Source organism: Pimephales promelas, chromosome 19, assembly GCF_988280905.1.
Source record: "Pimephales promelas chromosome 19, fPimPro1.hap1.1, whole genome shotgun sequence".
Taxonomy (NCBI): Eukaryota; Metazoa; Chordata; class Actinopteri; order Cypriniformes; family Leuciscidae; genus Pimephales; species Pimephales promelas.
In genome coordinates, this window is record NC_142787.1 from 19,081,962 (window position 1) to 19,098,964 (window position 17,003).

The 17,003-nt window shown below is 37.1% G+C and overlaps 2 protein-coding genes across 2 annotated transcripts in view; both read right to left on the bottom strand.

Annotated features, from left to right (window-relative positions):
- LOC120490692 (uncharacterized) overlaps positions 1–6,380 on the bottom strand; it is a 62,875-nt gene extending 56,495 nt beyond the window's left edge. Inside the window, exon 1 of the mRNA XM_089123434.1 lies at positions 6,060–6,380. Coding sequence (XP_088979560.1) covers positions 6,060–6,180 — 121 coding nt within the window. The 5' untranslated portion in view covers positions 6,181–6,380. The remainder of the gene's footprint in view (positions 1–6,059) is intronic.
- Positions 6,381–7,266: 886 nt separating this feature from the next.
- Positions 7,267–17,003, bottom strand: part of cacna1bb (calcium voltage-gated channel subunit alpha1 Bb) — a 127,321-nt gene continuing 117,584 nt past the window's right edge. Inside the window, exons 47-50 of the mRNA XM_089123612.1 lie at positions 15,792–15,830; positions 13,813–14,068; positions 11,334–11,554; positions 7,267–11,245 (exon numbers count right to left, since the gene is read on the bottom strand). Coding sequence (XP_088979738.1) covers positions 10,697–11,245; positions 11,334–11,554; positions 13,813–14,068; positions 15,792–15,830 — 1,065 coding nt within the window. The 3' untranslated portion in view covers positions 7,267–10,696. The remainder of the gene's footprint in view (positions 11,246–11,333; positions 11,555–13,812; positions 14,069–15,791; positions 15,831–17,003) is intronic.

Consider the following 17,003-nt stretch of genomic DNA (forward strand, 5'->3'; position numbering starts at 1 on the left):
GTTTGACTTGAGAAGTTAGCTGACCTTAGATTCCACCTGAAAGCCTGTCATTATTCAAGATAAGTCAAGCAGAGAGATTTGAGTTTGACAGCTCACAAATAAGTAGAAAAAAAAAAAGCTGACAACCATTTGTTATGACGGCATTTATCTTGCTAAACCTCTACATAATCTCTGCAACAACAAATAGCAATAAACAACAGTTTACCAATAAATATGGCTACAGTCATGGCTAGATTGTTGTGTGCATTAACAGGTTCACCTTATAATGCTTACTAATTATTATACACACCATTGGTTATACGCATATTATAATCAGAAGTTCTCTACACAGCAATGTGTGCACCATATTTGGCCCATATGTTCTAACAGAATATTTATTTTCCCAAATTGGTTTGTGGTGATGTCATTCATAGTGCCCACAAGTCAATGGGCCCCAGTGTGTGCCAGTAGAAACAGGTTGTATTGTCGGTTGAATAGTCTAATACATGAGTGCGTGTTTAAGTGCTCATGAACAGCATGACATCATCTGGCATAACATTTCAGTGCAGAATACATGCAGGGATGTTAGGGCTGCTATTTTAGTTAGATGCCCACTTTTTTAAAAAGATATATTAGAATATTGTGATAGTTTTAATGTTTGGTTAAAGGCAAAACTGTGCCAAGAGCACCATTAGGTGCAAATCTACAGCAGGCCTGCTCTTGTCAGCCAGCCAGCAGACAAGCACTGCTCCTAACTCACACCGGGTGTTTTCCTTGGATGTTTTTTTTCTTTACCCACCTGGATGCGGGAAACCACTGAAGCCTTTCTGTTTAACAAAACAGAATGTTACTTGAAAATGAGAGACAACAATTGAGAGCGAGTGTAGTTATTTCAACTTTCTCTTTCTAATTATTAGAGATGTATAAAATCATATTGATGCCAGGTGTTCTCATTTTTTTCTTTCTTGCTAACATGATATTACCATGGTTTCTGCTACACTGTTTGGATCAACAGCCATTTGAAAAGACAAAGTACCCCGCAATGTGTCATTACAGGCAGCTGTGCACTGTTTACAATCTCAACCGGCCTCAACAAGTGTCAAACCCACAAGAAAAATGGTCATATTTGTGACATGTTTATATCTAGACATCCCATCTGAATCTCATGACCATTGAAAAGGTCTTTGGACATAAAAAAAAAAAAAAAAAAAAAAAAAAACACCAAAGATTTGATGATTAGTTTATTATTCTGATTTATGGGTTTTCCCCCCAGCTGTCTGTTTGCCTGACACAGCCGTTGTAGATTAGATCACGGTGATTGAGTGTAACGTAAAGTGGTAATAAATTACAAATCTGACTGACCTAAAGGCACTATGAGGGCCTCAAATGTAAACGATGTCCACATTACAATTAGCCCCTTTCAAGCTGACAAGGACAAAACCTGGCAGGTTCCAGTTTAACACAATCAAAACAAACCAATAGTCATTGGTATTGTTTAACCAAAGAACATTGTGCGTTTTAGGAATGCAAACCATGTAATCTGGATAATACTTGTCCTCAATATGACACACAAGATGGAGAATGTCAAAAGTGATAGTTTATCCAAGAATTGTTCTGTATATTTTGAAGAATGTTCAAACAATGAAAGTCAATGGGGTCCAAAAGGATGCTGGACTGTGCGATCAAAATCATAATACAATCGCGATCTGTGAGCATGAGCAATTTCTAAACCGCAGAAAGCATGATTTTTCCACCAGCCCTTTAACCCTCTGGGCTTCTTCGGTCAAAAATGACCGAAAACTGTTATGTTTTGAAATGTTTAATTTTTTTGCTTGATCGGATCGGGCTGAAACTTGGTGACTTTTGTTGTATTACCTATATGAACACACAAAAAAATCAAGGAGATGATTCTGATTTGTTAAAGGGTCGTAAAAAAAAAGTCACACTTAGCTTCCTCCCGGTCAAAAATGACCGACATAGGAAATGAATGGGAAATACGAAAAAATAGGAAAACTCAGAGAAACTTTTGGTGGTACAAGCTACAGATCAGCAACTGTGCAGAAAAAAAGTGTACAGCAATGAAGGGGTGACACTCTAGAACATCAAGAGTGCAAATAGCTCATAAAAATTATATAATTAATGCAAAGTATCATAAAAAATTCTAAAAATTCTAAATAATAATCAGAAAATATTATAAAACAAAAATATATTTGAATGGTTATCCTGGGAAGAAGTAAAGTTAAATTTTAAGGCTTCGTCCGTTTTTGACCGGGAGGAAGCTAAGTGTAACCCATTTACGAAGAAGCCCAGAGGGTTAAGCGAACCTTAATCTAGCGCAAGGACAGAGTGGGTTAACCATTATGCATGAAAGAAAGCACAGAAACAAGGAAGGTGAATTCAGGACAGGATATGGACAAAAATAAATAAATCTAAATATGTGGTTTGGGAATATTTTGGATGCAGGAGAGATGATGTATCAGAGCCAGGTAATTTGCAAGACCTGTCAAACTATCACCATGCGGAAAAAATATTTTAGACGTGTTTCTGTGGTTAAAAACATGAGACGCAGGTCTAGAGATGCGTTTTTTTAAAAGTTGAACTTCTTTTACTATGAGCGTAACGTACTGTAGTACGTTGTGTAATGAAAGAGATGCGAAAAAGATTCTTCCAAACCAGGTATGCAAAAAACAATACAGGTATTTGCAAACTGCACATCATGCGAAAAGAGTTAAGGCATAAAGAAATAACTGGCATTGTCATGTATTATTTATGAAAATATATGGTGCCCATAAATACAATAAAGCTGGCTATATAAGTAGTCTATGTGTGTAAGGAAATATTGTTTCAAAATAAATCAAAATCAAAATTGATATTATTATTTTTTTTTTTTTTTGTCCATGTCGCACAGCCACTGGACAAATTTGGTACAAATTTACCTTTATGATGAAGCCCAGTTAGCCCACTGACTTTCATTATATGGGCAGAAAAGTGTTTTTAGTGTGATGTGAGAAAAACGCACTGAATAAAATGTTTGTTAATCTTTAAGAAACTAGCTACTAAATTCTGGCAGCTGAATAAGCACTCTCTTTCATTCAAGACTCATGTTATTCATATATTAACATATGGTTCTATTTTCCTTTATCACAACAATCCTGAATTCAAATACAATGGAAAAATGTTTTTGTTATGCAGCATGTGATAATCTTGTGTTTTATAGAAAACAACAGCCTTAGCCAAATATGATCCCCTACAGGACTAAATTATTAAAATAAAAATGAAGGTCATAAAAATGAATCTTATCGTTTTTTGCGAGAGTGTGCTCTGAATGAGGTAAAATAACCTCATGCTAAATAATGAGGTTTTATTATGAGACTCTTTTGTTTTAGGTTGGACAAAACTAAGTTTAAAAAAAAAAAACTTGCACGTGTCCAACTCAAAATGAATCGAGTTAAAAAAAGACCACCAAACAAAAGAACGTAATTCATCAAGACCAAGCAAACATGTTTGTCATCTCAGTTAGTTTACACACACTTTTCACACTCCGCATGGTGGGCGGCATTCACATGATGTCATCTGTCAGAATCATTGGCGATCATATTTCCATCACATTTACAAGAGGGTTTTGATTTCGCAGAAACAACACAGCCCGAACGAGCACGACGGACATAACGGCTATAAAATTTTAAACAACTTGGCGTCCACCTCACAAAGTCAAGTGCTAGTTATAAAGCTACCTGGAGAAGGCTGAATGCCATGTAACATTACACGCCTTACGGTCTGAACTTGTTGAGCTTAAATAGGCTTTTCATGGCACGCTATAGCACATTGATTATAACAACTTAAGTCATCTCAGTGATTGCATACACTCTTCAGCTGGCATCTGGATGACCGTAAAATCTGAGTTTATTAAGCTAAGCCAACATTGTTGTAGAATGTTTGCTGAGATCACAGAAGGTTGATTAAAACAATTGAAAAGAAGAATGAGCTAAAACTAATAAAGTTGCTTAATGAGCCATGGGAGTGGGCAGTCATTGCAATTTTTTTTAATGTTTTTATTTTTTTTAAGGAAAACTGTGAGGGAACTTTTCATAATAGAGATCAACCAAAATAGCTTGTTTATGACCTGGAACTAGGGGTGTAACAATATATATATCGTGCCACAATATATCGCAATAAAAAAATGCAACAATACGTATCGTGGATATACTGACAATAGGTATCGTGGGTAGTCCCCCCAAAATAAATATTACTGTATGAGAAAAAAACTACATTAAACATTAGTACTACATAATTTAAACTAGTATACATAATGTTAATAATGCCAAATGTTGGATATTACCAGTAAAAATTGACCGACATTATTTTAAATATATCTCAGTGAAAACGTGCAAGCATATTCGTCTACAATAGCTTCAGAATCATTCATATTGTTATTCTGGTGTCACCATTGTCTTTGGGTTACAACTTACAAGCACCGAGTCCAAGCCTATTCATTTAAACCCACAATGTAATATCAAATATAGCATTTCAATCAACATTACATTTTTTGTAAATCTTTTACTATGTCTTTGAATATCGCAATAATATCGTATCGTGAGTTCAGTATCGTGATATGTATCGAATCGTGACATGAGGATATCGTTACACCCCTACCTGGAACGCATTTTTAATTGTTTTATATTTGCTTTTGCCACAATAATATCTTAATTATCAGTATACTTCTAACAATAAATCTACAACACATTGCACATATTTAATCATTCCTCTTTTTTCTTAATAATAATAGTAGTAACAACAACATAAAAATAATAAAATAAAACATTGTTTAAGCTGATAACTTTGATATTTAATCTCACCATCAAAGTGATAGAGAAATAAATAATGCTTAACATCAGCTGTTAAAAGATGTTAAAGGTACCAATATATCCCTGTGTGACAACTAGAATTTGTATAAAAGACTGTATAGCAAAAAGAAGCTAAGCTTTTTAAGTCGCTATACTGGAGGAAGCAAAAACCTGATTCATTTGCAAAGTTCCTTAACAATGCCCTGGGGGACATATGACACATAATCTACAAATGACGCATAAACATGATTTAGTTGCAGATATCCCTTTAAGTAAAAGAACATCAGGTTAAACCAATGGATCATTTTTCAAATTCATCTGATTGTGTAAAATAAGCACAACGAAGCCTTCCTGGAGATTTAATGAATTCAGGGAACTATATATTTGATGATGATGATGGCATCCTCTACCTGGGTTCACTAATCTCAGTCCTGGAGGGCCACTGTCCCTGCAGAGTTTAGCTCCAACCCTGATCAAACCCACCTGAGCAAACTAATCAAGGTCTTCAGGATCATTAAAAACTCACAGGTAGGCGTGTTTGATCAGGGTTGGAGCTAAACTCTGCAGGGACAGTGGCCCTCCAGGACCGAGATTGGTGAACCTTCTCCCAAAATTGCTGGAACTAATTTTGCCCTCACATCTGCCACAAATCTGTTAAACATGTTTTGGGAATGGGTGAGTGATGAAAATGGGTGAGGTGCTGCATGCAAGAATCACTGTTCAGTGTTTACATGTGAATTCAGCCCTCATGTTTGGAAAAACAGCAGTAGCGTAAATTAAATATAGGCGGGGTGTCAAAATAGTTCATTGCTGAAGTACCTGCACCTGCTCTAATGTCCATTAAAGTTTTAAACAACAGCGGCTCCCAGAGGGAAACATTGGACATTAAAAAAAATAAAGGTAAAACAGCATACTAACTGCTGCTACATGAAAGAGGCATGTCATCATCGAGGCGGTTGATATCTGAGAAAGTGTATATTTCCTTCATTTATTCCGAGCTCACATTTTAAATTTGGAAATTGTTTTAATACAAAAGTTATACTTTTAATGAATTTACCATCTAAACATGGCAACATTGGCATGGCAACATTGGTGGTCAGTCAGACACCTTATCATACGCTAACTTATTCTCGACAGAATAAGTTAGCTAACTACGTTAAACACACGAACAATATAGCCTACTCTATGAGCTGACGTACAAAATACTGTAACGTAATTTAAATGTTGACGACTTACCTGTCAGAAACATCCCCGAACCGCTCTCCATGTCTGGTGTATCAGTTGGACCGGTGTCCTGGATAGTGGCTTTAACAAAACTAAATAAAACAGCTGTCCACACCACAGGCGCGAGCATCATGTTTAACGTTACGATACCTGATTTAGAAAGCCGCGAGACAAGCACTGTAATTATTCATCGCATTTTACATAGTTTAGATGTAAATTAAATGTGTCTGAGGCCGATAATACTGGAGTGGTAAGTGTCTGCCGTTGAAGTTTGGTCACTTTTACCAATAATACCAACGCGCCTCAGCGTCACTGTGAACACCTTGCGCACTTCTCGCGCTTGCCGCCCGCCAGACACCTATGGACAGAGTATTTACTCAAGGGGCTCCGCCCACACTCACGCCACTGGCCAATGAGAAGCGGCATCCCAACATTCATTAACATCTCAGGACAAGAGAATGGCAGAGGCGTACTGTGCTCATTTCATATTATAATAATGTACAACATGAAATAAATGTATTAAATATTTTTTTTATATATATATGAAGAGTTCAGATGCAAAAGCCTCTAAGTGCCATTTGAAATTTTCCTCTAAAATGATCATTTTTATCAAGCTTGTATATTTAAGTTCAGTAATTTCACTTAAATGGCAATGAAGATTACCTATTAATTGTCATTTAAGTGAAATTACTGAACTTAAATATACAAGCTTGATAAAAATGGTCATTTTAGAAGAAAATTTCAAATGGCATTTAGAGGCTTTTGCATCTGAACTCTTCATATATATATATATATATATATATATATATATATATATATATATATATATACAGTATATATATATATATATATATATATATTCATACTCAAGTACATTTGACATTTGCATTTCATAGGTTCGCAGCTTTTTCCATGACACAAACATCTCATTACCAAATAAAAATTGATTAGAAAAGCTTAAAGAAAGGCATTTTTCCCCCAAGATTTATTTCCATATATCTCTCAGTTCAGTGGTGTTTTTTTTTCATACAAAATGTAAATGCTAGAAATGATAAGATTGATAAAAGAGTCAATGAGAAGAAATAGATGGCATCATAGATCAATCATCAGATCACAGGAGTGAGGCAGTCTCTCTGTGCATCGCAACAACCTTTTTTATAAACAAACTGAAGTGAAGGGACTTTTAATTTTCTCCCAGAAATCCAGGGGTAAGTGTATCAAAGATTGTTTCTAAAAAAAAAAAAAAAAAAAACCTGCAGCCATTTACCTCATAGAAAACCATGAATGAAGATATACAATTTCCTACATGCACATATGTCATCATAACATGCAAACATGACATCATCCAAAGAGGTTAGCCACAGGTTAGTTGGACAGAGTAGCCTATACAGCACACAGAGACAAACTAGTGCTGTAATAAATTTGGCACCTGGTTTATATATATATATTCCTTCTTTAAAAAAAAAAAAAAAAAGGTGATTTCTAAATTAAGGGGAAATCAAATATCTACTGGTTAATTGGGTAAATCACAACACTCCACATCTCATCCCAAAACAAGGAAATGGTGGCCAAAGGCAGTTCACTAGGATATCACATACTGTAAAAAAAAAATAAAGAAATCAAATGTCTTAACATTAACCACCTTTTAAGTGACATGTTACGTAAAACTACATTGGTTTACTTCCTAGTGCAACCAAATACCACCACTATATTATTTCATATTCTTTCAGAGGGCAGATCAACATCAAGCATAATCAGCAATGCATTTTTAGGTGAGCTACACATCCTGTATATCAAGATCTCTGTGAAGCGGTGAATTGGTCCCACTGGTGCTAAAGCTTAGAGTGTGTTGAGTGCAGGTAAAGCTACAGGATGAGGAGCAGTCCTAAAGTGTCATTTTGTTGCATAGCCCTACTGTACTGTACTTCAACAGTCAACATTTCCCTGCACTTGCGGAATAGAGCGCAACAGTTATGTTCCACAGGTAAAGATTCCATTCATTTTCTCCATAGAGAAATCGATACTTTAACAATTGTCCAAACCTTTCAAATCACCATATTATGAATGTTGAGATTCTTAATGGGTGGTTGGTGCATAATGTACAGTAGCCTATACAAGGATGTTTAATAAATTCCCTGTGAAGAAGAACTACTGTGCACCACTCGCCAATCAAGAAATTCACATCAAAATATGTTTTCATTTATTGTTTCCAGTAGGATACTTCTTTTTTAAATCAATATAGAAATATTTCAATTTACATTTCTAAAAACTTTATAGACCTTATGCACCAGAGAAACAAGCGTGCAGCCATCTTTAGAATTTTGTGTTTGAACATTCATTTTTGCAGTGCCTCTGTATCTTTCTATGGCATTGCTGTCGCATCAGAGTAATTAGCTAGTGAAGTGGATTTACTTATTGTAATTAATGAAAGTTATCATGAGCATTGTAATGTTTGAAGATGTTATAACAAAGGCCAGCAGACCAGGGACATTTTAAAAATCATAAATCCGTTCATTCATAAATACGTAAGATCTTAACTTCATGCTGTGGAAATTCAAACTGAAAGACAAAACACAATGAGTGCAACTCTGAAAAGGGGCGGGGCTACTTAAGGTCTGTACCGTAAGTCATAAGTTATAGCTTCATGAGATGAGGAGTACATTTCTTCATTGCATTTTACCTTTTGCCCAATTGTCATTCACTATTTTGCTTCAAATAGTTTTTTTTTTTTGCTTGGAATTCGTGTGGAGACAATAATACAACATTTCCAGAACCAAAACAGCTGAAAAAGTGGACAGCAACTGTTGCGCTCTATTGCAGACTCACCCAAAAAAAACAAACAAAAGAAAAACAAAAAAACATTCTAATAAACCCCTTACATAGAAAAGACACGTTTGGAAACAACAAACCGAAAACATGGGCAGGATCAGAGTAAAATTTACCTTATCTGAATAAATTAACCTCGATTTATTAACTATCATCAAAAAACATTACAATATCTCACTTAAAGAGAGAATACAACATACTCTTTATATCAAATAGGTTGCACTGAAGCATTTTGCGTGGTGATTAATAGATACAAGTGGAAGTCAATAAAGTACTTCAATTCCCTCACCTTCCTCCGCTATAATTAAATCCTGGAGAGAAAGGTGTGAGCTCACAATACACCCTCTGTAAACAACACTAACACCAACAGCAACCAACAAATACAACCTTCTATCACTCTTTCAGCATTTTCATATATCATCTATTTTCCCCTGAATTGTTTTAATAATACACTCTGAAAAGACCAACGTCATCAACACCCACCTAAACTATCTTTATACTGCTACAGTCTTTGTTTTGTGCAATATCTTTCGTCAAATACACGCTAAAGTACATTTAAGAAACAAATATCCGTGACATTTAACCTACAGCATACAGCATCTGTTCACTGCCTCTTTCAGGCCAAAATACTTTGTGATGCATTGCACACCAATGTGGCAATAAAATCGTAAAATTTAGGCACTTGGTATCTTACCTCTCAAGAGTAAGAAAAGGATTAGACCTTATGTAATGTCCAGCTACACTCGGATCATTTACAAGGTACAAAATGGAACACTGTGAAAAGATATTCAATCTACTTCAGTCTGATAGAAAAGTGAGTTCAATTTGGCCTTTTTTCGATGGTGGGAGCTAACCGTCTATGCCACTCACGCTAGATAAGGATGTAGAATTACAGCAGCAAGAACCTTAAGGCTGTGTGTCCACCAAAGAGCGCTTTTCTGAAAATGCCCAGTTGTGGGTGCTTGAGGACGCTTTTCGGAGGTGCAGTGTTTAGCTGTTTGTCTGGTAGACCCATTGTGAAAAATAAAAGTCCTTCAAGCATTAGTTTTTATATTAATAATGTGGTAGTCCAGGGATGTCGCTGTTATCTATGGTCATGGAAACTCTGAGACCATTGTTGATCATTAGTTGTATAAGCAAATTGTGACAGTTAGTCGTGTGGCATTTGTCCCACCTCTCCTCCACTGCGATTAGATGACTGGGCAAGAAGTGATTGTTTAGCTCTGCGTTTTATCCAAAGTTGAACATCAACATCAAGCGTGCAACACTCAGTGTGGAATAAAGCTTCCCATTGCGAACACTGAACAAAAATGCAAAACGTTTTGGTGGACACAGAGCCAACACCCCTAGAAATAACTTTAGTCATTGCGTCTAAACAACCAACAAACCACAACAACTAAACTAAATCTCACTTTTTCCACAAGAGTGTTTCCATCATAGCTTGTATTTTTGGGCATCTTCCTCTCTGAGGTCTGAGGTTTGGATCACAGGCACAGCTGATGTGACCATCTCCCTTGTGACCCTTCTGGAATCAGCCTTAATTAAATTAAAAGCAGTGGGGAGTGTCACTTGAGGCTTAAACTGTTCTGTTTGAAACCTATCAAGACCTCCAAACGCTTTCCATCTTGCCGCTACTTTCGTAAACAGTGACAAGGATGTCTGCTTCTTTCTAAACAAGAGAAGTACACCTTAAAAAAAAACCTTATGTGCTCAATCTGATGGTAAACGGGCAGAAAACGGTGTAAACTGTGGACATAACTCTTGTTTCCCTCCAAAAATAGGCTCCTCTTCTCACGATAAAACGCATGCTAGATTGAATCATGCTAACACCAGTCATCTCTCTCGGTCTCCTGGTAGCTTCCAGATGCTCTGCCGCTCGAACCGGGTGTCGAGTTCATTCCGAGGGAGTAGTGATAGCCGTTGGGGACTCCGCTCTGGCTGCGCGAGAGGAGTGTGGAAGTGGGGGTCGCCCCTGACGACGTGTGGGTGACGGAGAGTGCAGTCCTGGGGGAGCGGCCCGCACCGTACGTGCTCAAGGCATCGTGGAAGTCGTCCGCTTCAGACAAGTTCGAGTCTTGCTGGAGGGGACCTAAGTTGGGGTCAGAGCTTATCCGAGTGACAGGCACGGGAGATTGGCGGTGGGCGTTACCACTGAGTAGGGCATCATGCTCTGACAGGCCACGACTAAGGCGAGTGGGGCAGGGCCCTGTAGACTGGGCAGTGTTGAGCTGGACCGGGGAGGAGTTGGCAGTCTTGTAGGCAACAGCAGGCCGAGGGGTAAGGGGCGTCTGAGGGAGCTGTCTACGCCCACGGCAGGGAGTGCTGGTGCCTGAGGTATGAGTGACTGAATTTCCTTTAGTTGTGGTAATTCCCTGAAACACAACAGAGAGAAGCGAAAGAGTGAGCCCCTGTCAAAACAGCACGTGTAGAAGCTAGAGTGACCGAGAGAAACCACCTGACCTGTTTAAGCCTGTTTGGGTCATGTGGTTCTCCTGGCGACGTGGACCGGCTGGGTCCGGCGGACACGCTGTGGCCGAGCTCGTGGCTGGCGTAGCGGTCGCACGAGTAGTATCGTTGTTGTCTTTCTGCCGCTGAGGATGAATGATGCTTCCTCTCGTGGGAGCGGCCACGGTCACGCTCCCGTGCTCGTTCCCTAGGCAATGACTCGGTGTTTGGATCTGCTGATGTATAGAAAAACATCACATTTATTAACCAGCCATGTCCTATTCAAAGCAGTATGGTGTATTTATTTTAAAATGTTAAAATAGGATATTCTGTGGAAACGTACTGAATAAGGAAGTGTAAAATAATGGGCTATATGCACGCAAAAGTTCCGCATTTGACGCAAGGATGCTCGTCAGTTTCCGGTTGGGGAGATTAAAGCGGAGGAAAACCGAGGAAAACGGGATTATGGCAGAGTCTTCAAAATTTACTGTCAAAAATAATCTTTGAAACGAAACTTTCATACGTTTAGATGTAATTTTATATATAGTTATGTTTATTTAAAATAATTTTAAAAAGAAGCATAAACACAACGAGGGGTGTCTGTTTTGTTTGTTTTTGTGACAAACGTTTCTTAAGTATAACCATGGAGTATAAAATTCAATATAAATTCTCGGTATTGCATTGGACTCTACGATCGGCGGAAGTTATCGAGCATCCTTAAACCTTCACCGGAAATACCGCCGTGCAAAGAGCCCATTTGCACACACACACACAAAAAAAATGTTTTCGTTAAAAATTGTGTAATTTCAAATTAAATTCAATGATTGATTATTAATTTCTCATTTTCTCTGTTTATATTCTCCCCAAGTGTGCCAATAAATAAGTTTATCCATGAGCCGTAAACATCAGACACTGCCCAACACTAATCAAAACCACTCTGAATTCAAAACACCACAAGGAATTTACATTCCCCCACAAAGGGTGTGTGTGTGTCCATCCATGATTTTCTATAGCGGTAGGGACTTCAACTTCAACCTACAGTAAGTGCACACTATGGGGAACTAAATTGAGGTCCCCATAAGGAAACAAGCTTAGAAATCACACATTTCTGTGATGGGTTGGTTTAGGGGTAGGTTTAGTGTAAGGGGATAGATAGAATACACAGTTTGGACAGGTTAAAAACCATTACATCTATGAAGAGTCCTCACAAGATACAGTAGTAAACCAGATGTGTGTATGTCTGTGCCTGTGTGAGCCCTGCTGTTTGGTGCTGTTGTAATCTTTGTCTATAGAGGAACAAAAACATGTAGAGGAAGATGTATGTGGGTGTCTGTATGTGTTTGAAATCTGAGTACAAGTAAAATGAGCTTTCTGTGGAATGATGTATTGCCCTGTTTCAACTCAGTCATAGTTGACTTATCTATTGAGAGCAGAGTCAGACTCCAGCTGAGAAACATGTTTACATTCCAGTGTTTCTAAGAACAGAATAAGAAGAGCAGAGTAGGAGTCTTGTACTTGTAGTAAAGAAATAAGATGTGCTTAATTTTGTCATCCTGAGATTGCTCTTCTCTTGAGGAACTAAAAGCTGCTTTCTCTCGATGACCGACTTTCCCAGTCATGCCACAAACTGAGAAACAAAAAACTGAGAAACTGTTTTGAGAAACAAAACAGAAAAAAAAAAAAAAAAATCAAAAGCACATTTCTACAGTAGCAATGGTTTGTGAGAGCCTCACTCTAAGTCACATAGAGAAGTTGACAAAGTAAATCCCAGACCAAAGCACTTTGGAGAGCAATAAAGAGTCTTTTCCTCGATAACCTGATCACTATAATCCTTAAAAGAATTTACATTACTGTGCTAAGCAAAAGAAGCTGGGATTTTCAACTAGTACTCCATTTTTCTTCATAATCTTTAAAGATTTTACAGATCTCTATATTGTAAATGTAAAATCCTATTTAAAAAAACAACATATAAAACTGCATAGCATGGCATTAAAACATTTATGTATATATACACACACACATATATATATATATATATATATATATATATATATATATATTAGATATATAGATATATATATTATATTATATATATATATATATATTAGACCTTCAACGGAATATATATATATATGTATACATTAATACATACACATATATATACACACACACACACATATATATATATATATACTGTATATATACTGCTCAAAAAAATAAAGGGAACACTAAAATGCTATAAACATGCTATAAACATAATAATCACCGCAATTATGATCCAGTCATAAACTCATGGCCTTTTTAAATCCAAACAGTGACTTTTTGGAGAATATATATAGCCTTCGAGTCAAAAAGGTCAAGATCCACTGTTCTAGGTGAGGGTCATATTTATGTATATATAGTCTCTATATTTTTGTGCTATATGATATTCCCTATTTTCTTTCACATGGATATACCAAAGAGCACAAAATAATGAGAAGAAAATGAAGCCCACCTGTAGGCGGTGGCTGCTCCTCGCTAATGGCTCGATCCAGTGATTTGTGCTTCTTGTCTTTGCGCCGTTGGCAGCGGTGATGATGATGGTGATGATGATGATGGGCTCGCTCCCTCTCTCTCTCCTGAGTGAGGGTCTGGCTTGTGACCATCTGTGGCCTCTCCAGGTCATATTCACTCAGACTGACCTCTCGCACCCCTCTCTGAGGAGTCAACGAGGACGTGGACCTCCGCATGGGACTCACGTCTGCGATAGGCTGTGTAGCAGAAATAAAGCGAGTTAACGTGAATAATGAAGAGAGGAGATAAAGGAGAGAACACATATCTAGCACGGTACTAGAATGACAAGAGTTTCAGACCACTAGACCTGTCACAACAGACGCACAACACCAGCTGAGCATGAAAACACACTTCCACTAAAGAGCCCGCTCCTGCGGACCCACGCACGCATCGGAGAGCAGTGGAACACCGCCACGGTCGATGCAAACACTCGGCTGTTTGAATGCTGTCATCGAGTCGTCTCTTATACACACGGACTGGAATAGTTGCTGCGTGAACTATCCACAGCCAGGTGGTGCTATCCAAGTAGTGGTCACTGATCAATGAAGAGTCACTGGCACTTTTCTTGGATAACTGGTGCAGTTAACCTCCACATAATCTATGTATACATTGCATATGTGTATTTACAGTCTCGAAAAGTGTAAATTTAATGTAAAATTGGCCAGACTTCAGGCCAAACTCTTTGGAGAATCCATGACCACTGCTTGTGCTTGATGACTGGAATTTCTACTTGTTTAGTAGAGTCTTCTACAAACACTCACTAGTGCCGCCCAGTGGCATAAGATTTCAGAAACTCCAAGAAGCAGTGCACCCCTCTCCACATAGCTTGAAACAGCTTGAAAATACATAAATAATTGGTTTGAATTATAGCTAGCATAAACTTTTATGAATAAAAACCACAGAATATGTAAGTTTAAGGTTTTCACTGTAAAATCATTTAGTCCCTCCCAATCCAATGACCGTTCAAAAGCTTGAGGTCAGTATTATACACATGTATATAAATTATTATTATTATTTTTTTTTAAAGAAATTAATACTATTATTTTGCAGGGACAAATTGAATTGATTAAAAGTGAGAGTAAAGACAATAATATTACAAAAGATTTCTATTCTATTTCATTCAACTATCTATTCATCACAGAATAGCCAACAGAATTTCCACAAAAAAAAGTAACGTTGATAATAATTAAAAATATTTCTTGAGCACCAATCAGCATATTAGAATGATTTTCTGAAGGATCATGTGACACTGATTCTAAAGCCTGCTGAAAATTCAGTTTTGCAATTACAGGAATAAATTAAATTTTTAAACATATTAAAATGAAAAAAAAATTAATTGTAATAATCCAAAATATTACTTATTATTTTCGATTATTAATCAAATAAATGCAGCTTAGTGAGCTGAGGGTTCTTTCAAAAACATAAAAAAGTCTTACCGACCTCAACCTTCTGAACAGTGTATGCGATTTACACGGCTGAAAGATATGTGAAGAGATGTCTGCACTAATACAAAATAAGAATGATACACAACCCACTACATGAAACACACACATACAGTTAGCACCTCACAACATCCAAGATAAAATAAGCACTGCATTTTATTCTTTCCTCTTCATATTGCTGTAACAAAACGAATCTAATCCATTACTTGTAAATTAGTTGCCCATGGTGATTAACTACTATCTAGTGCATGCTAGTTTTGCGTTTACCTCACCAGGCTAATATGAAGTGTGCCTGTACAGGTTTATTGGCTTGCTAATAGAGTGTAGACTCTAAAAGAGCTGGAATGGACAAAGCACACACAAGCCAACATAGAAATGGAGTGGCTGGCCGCAGAGAGAGAGAGAGAGAGAGAAAGAGAGAGAGAGAGAGAGAGAGAGAGAGAGAGAGAGAGATTGCAGGTGGAACACTTGTACATACTGCTAGATACGTTCCGGCGGTGTGGCGTAAGTGGCTCCGCTGTTGGACGGGAAGAGGAAGAGGACACATAGGTGAGGTGAGCAGGGTACACAGCTGTGGCACTCATGGACACAGCAACAGAGTGAGACAGGAGGAAAGAAATCAGAAAGAGAGGGACAGAGTAGAGAAGACTGGATGATGTTTATGAAAAGTTTAGATGTCAAGGTCCAGTATGGTCAGAAAATAGGTGCCTAAAAAGTAGGGATGGTGGAGAGAAAGAAGAGATAGACAAGACAGGACAAGACAAGACAGGACAAGACTGAAGACAAGACATTATTACAAGGATGCTTGACACTGTTTGAGTTCTTTAGCGATGTGGCAAATATAATGTAACATAACAAAAAAACATGTATGTACACAAATAAATTACAGTTAAAAAGCAACCTAAAATAATTACACTAGGGGAACAAATTATATGAAACATGTAAAACAATATTACATATGTTAACTAAAATGATTAAATTGTTTTCATTAATTGGAATAAAACTGCATACAATACATTATAAATATTAAATGAAAAACTTCAATTAGAAATTATGCCTTGGCAACTAACATAGAATAAGTTGAAGCTGAAGTACTAAAAAATACTAAAATATAGTCAAATTAAAAATATAAACATATTAAAAATGTATATTTCAAATTTGAAATATTAATAAATACTACAATACTAAAATAAGAATCCTACAAACCTATATGATAAATATATTTTAAAGGAGTAGTTCGCTTTTTTAAAAAAAAAAACTTTTGCTGATAATTTACTGACCCCCATGTCATCCAAGATGTCCACGTCTTTCTTTCTTCAGTCGAAAAGAAATTAAGGTTTCTGATGAAAACATTCCAGGATTTTCTCCATATAATGGACTTCAATGGGCACCAAACAGTTCAAGGTCCAAATGAGAGTTTCAGTGCAGTTGAATGCAGTTCCCTTACGATGAATAAGGGTCTTACCTAGCGAAACGATCTGTCATTTCAAAAATAAATAAAAAAGTTAAAGTTTTATGAGCACAAATGCTCGCCTTGCTCTGTTCTGTGATGAGCGTTCGTGACTCCTGTTCAAACTCGTTCATCAAAATGAACAAATCTTTTTTCAAGTCATGACTCGAAGGGTCCTTTCGTTTAAAGCCCTTTGAAGCTTCACTGAAACTCTCATTTTGACCTTGAACCGTTTGGTTT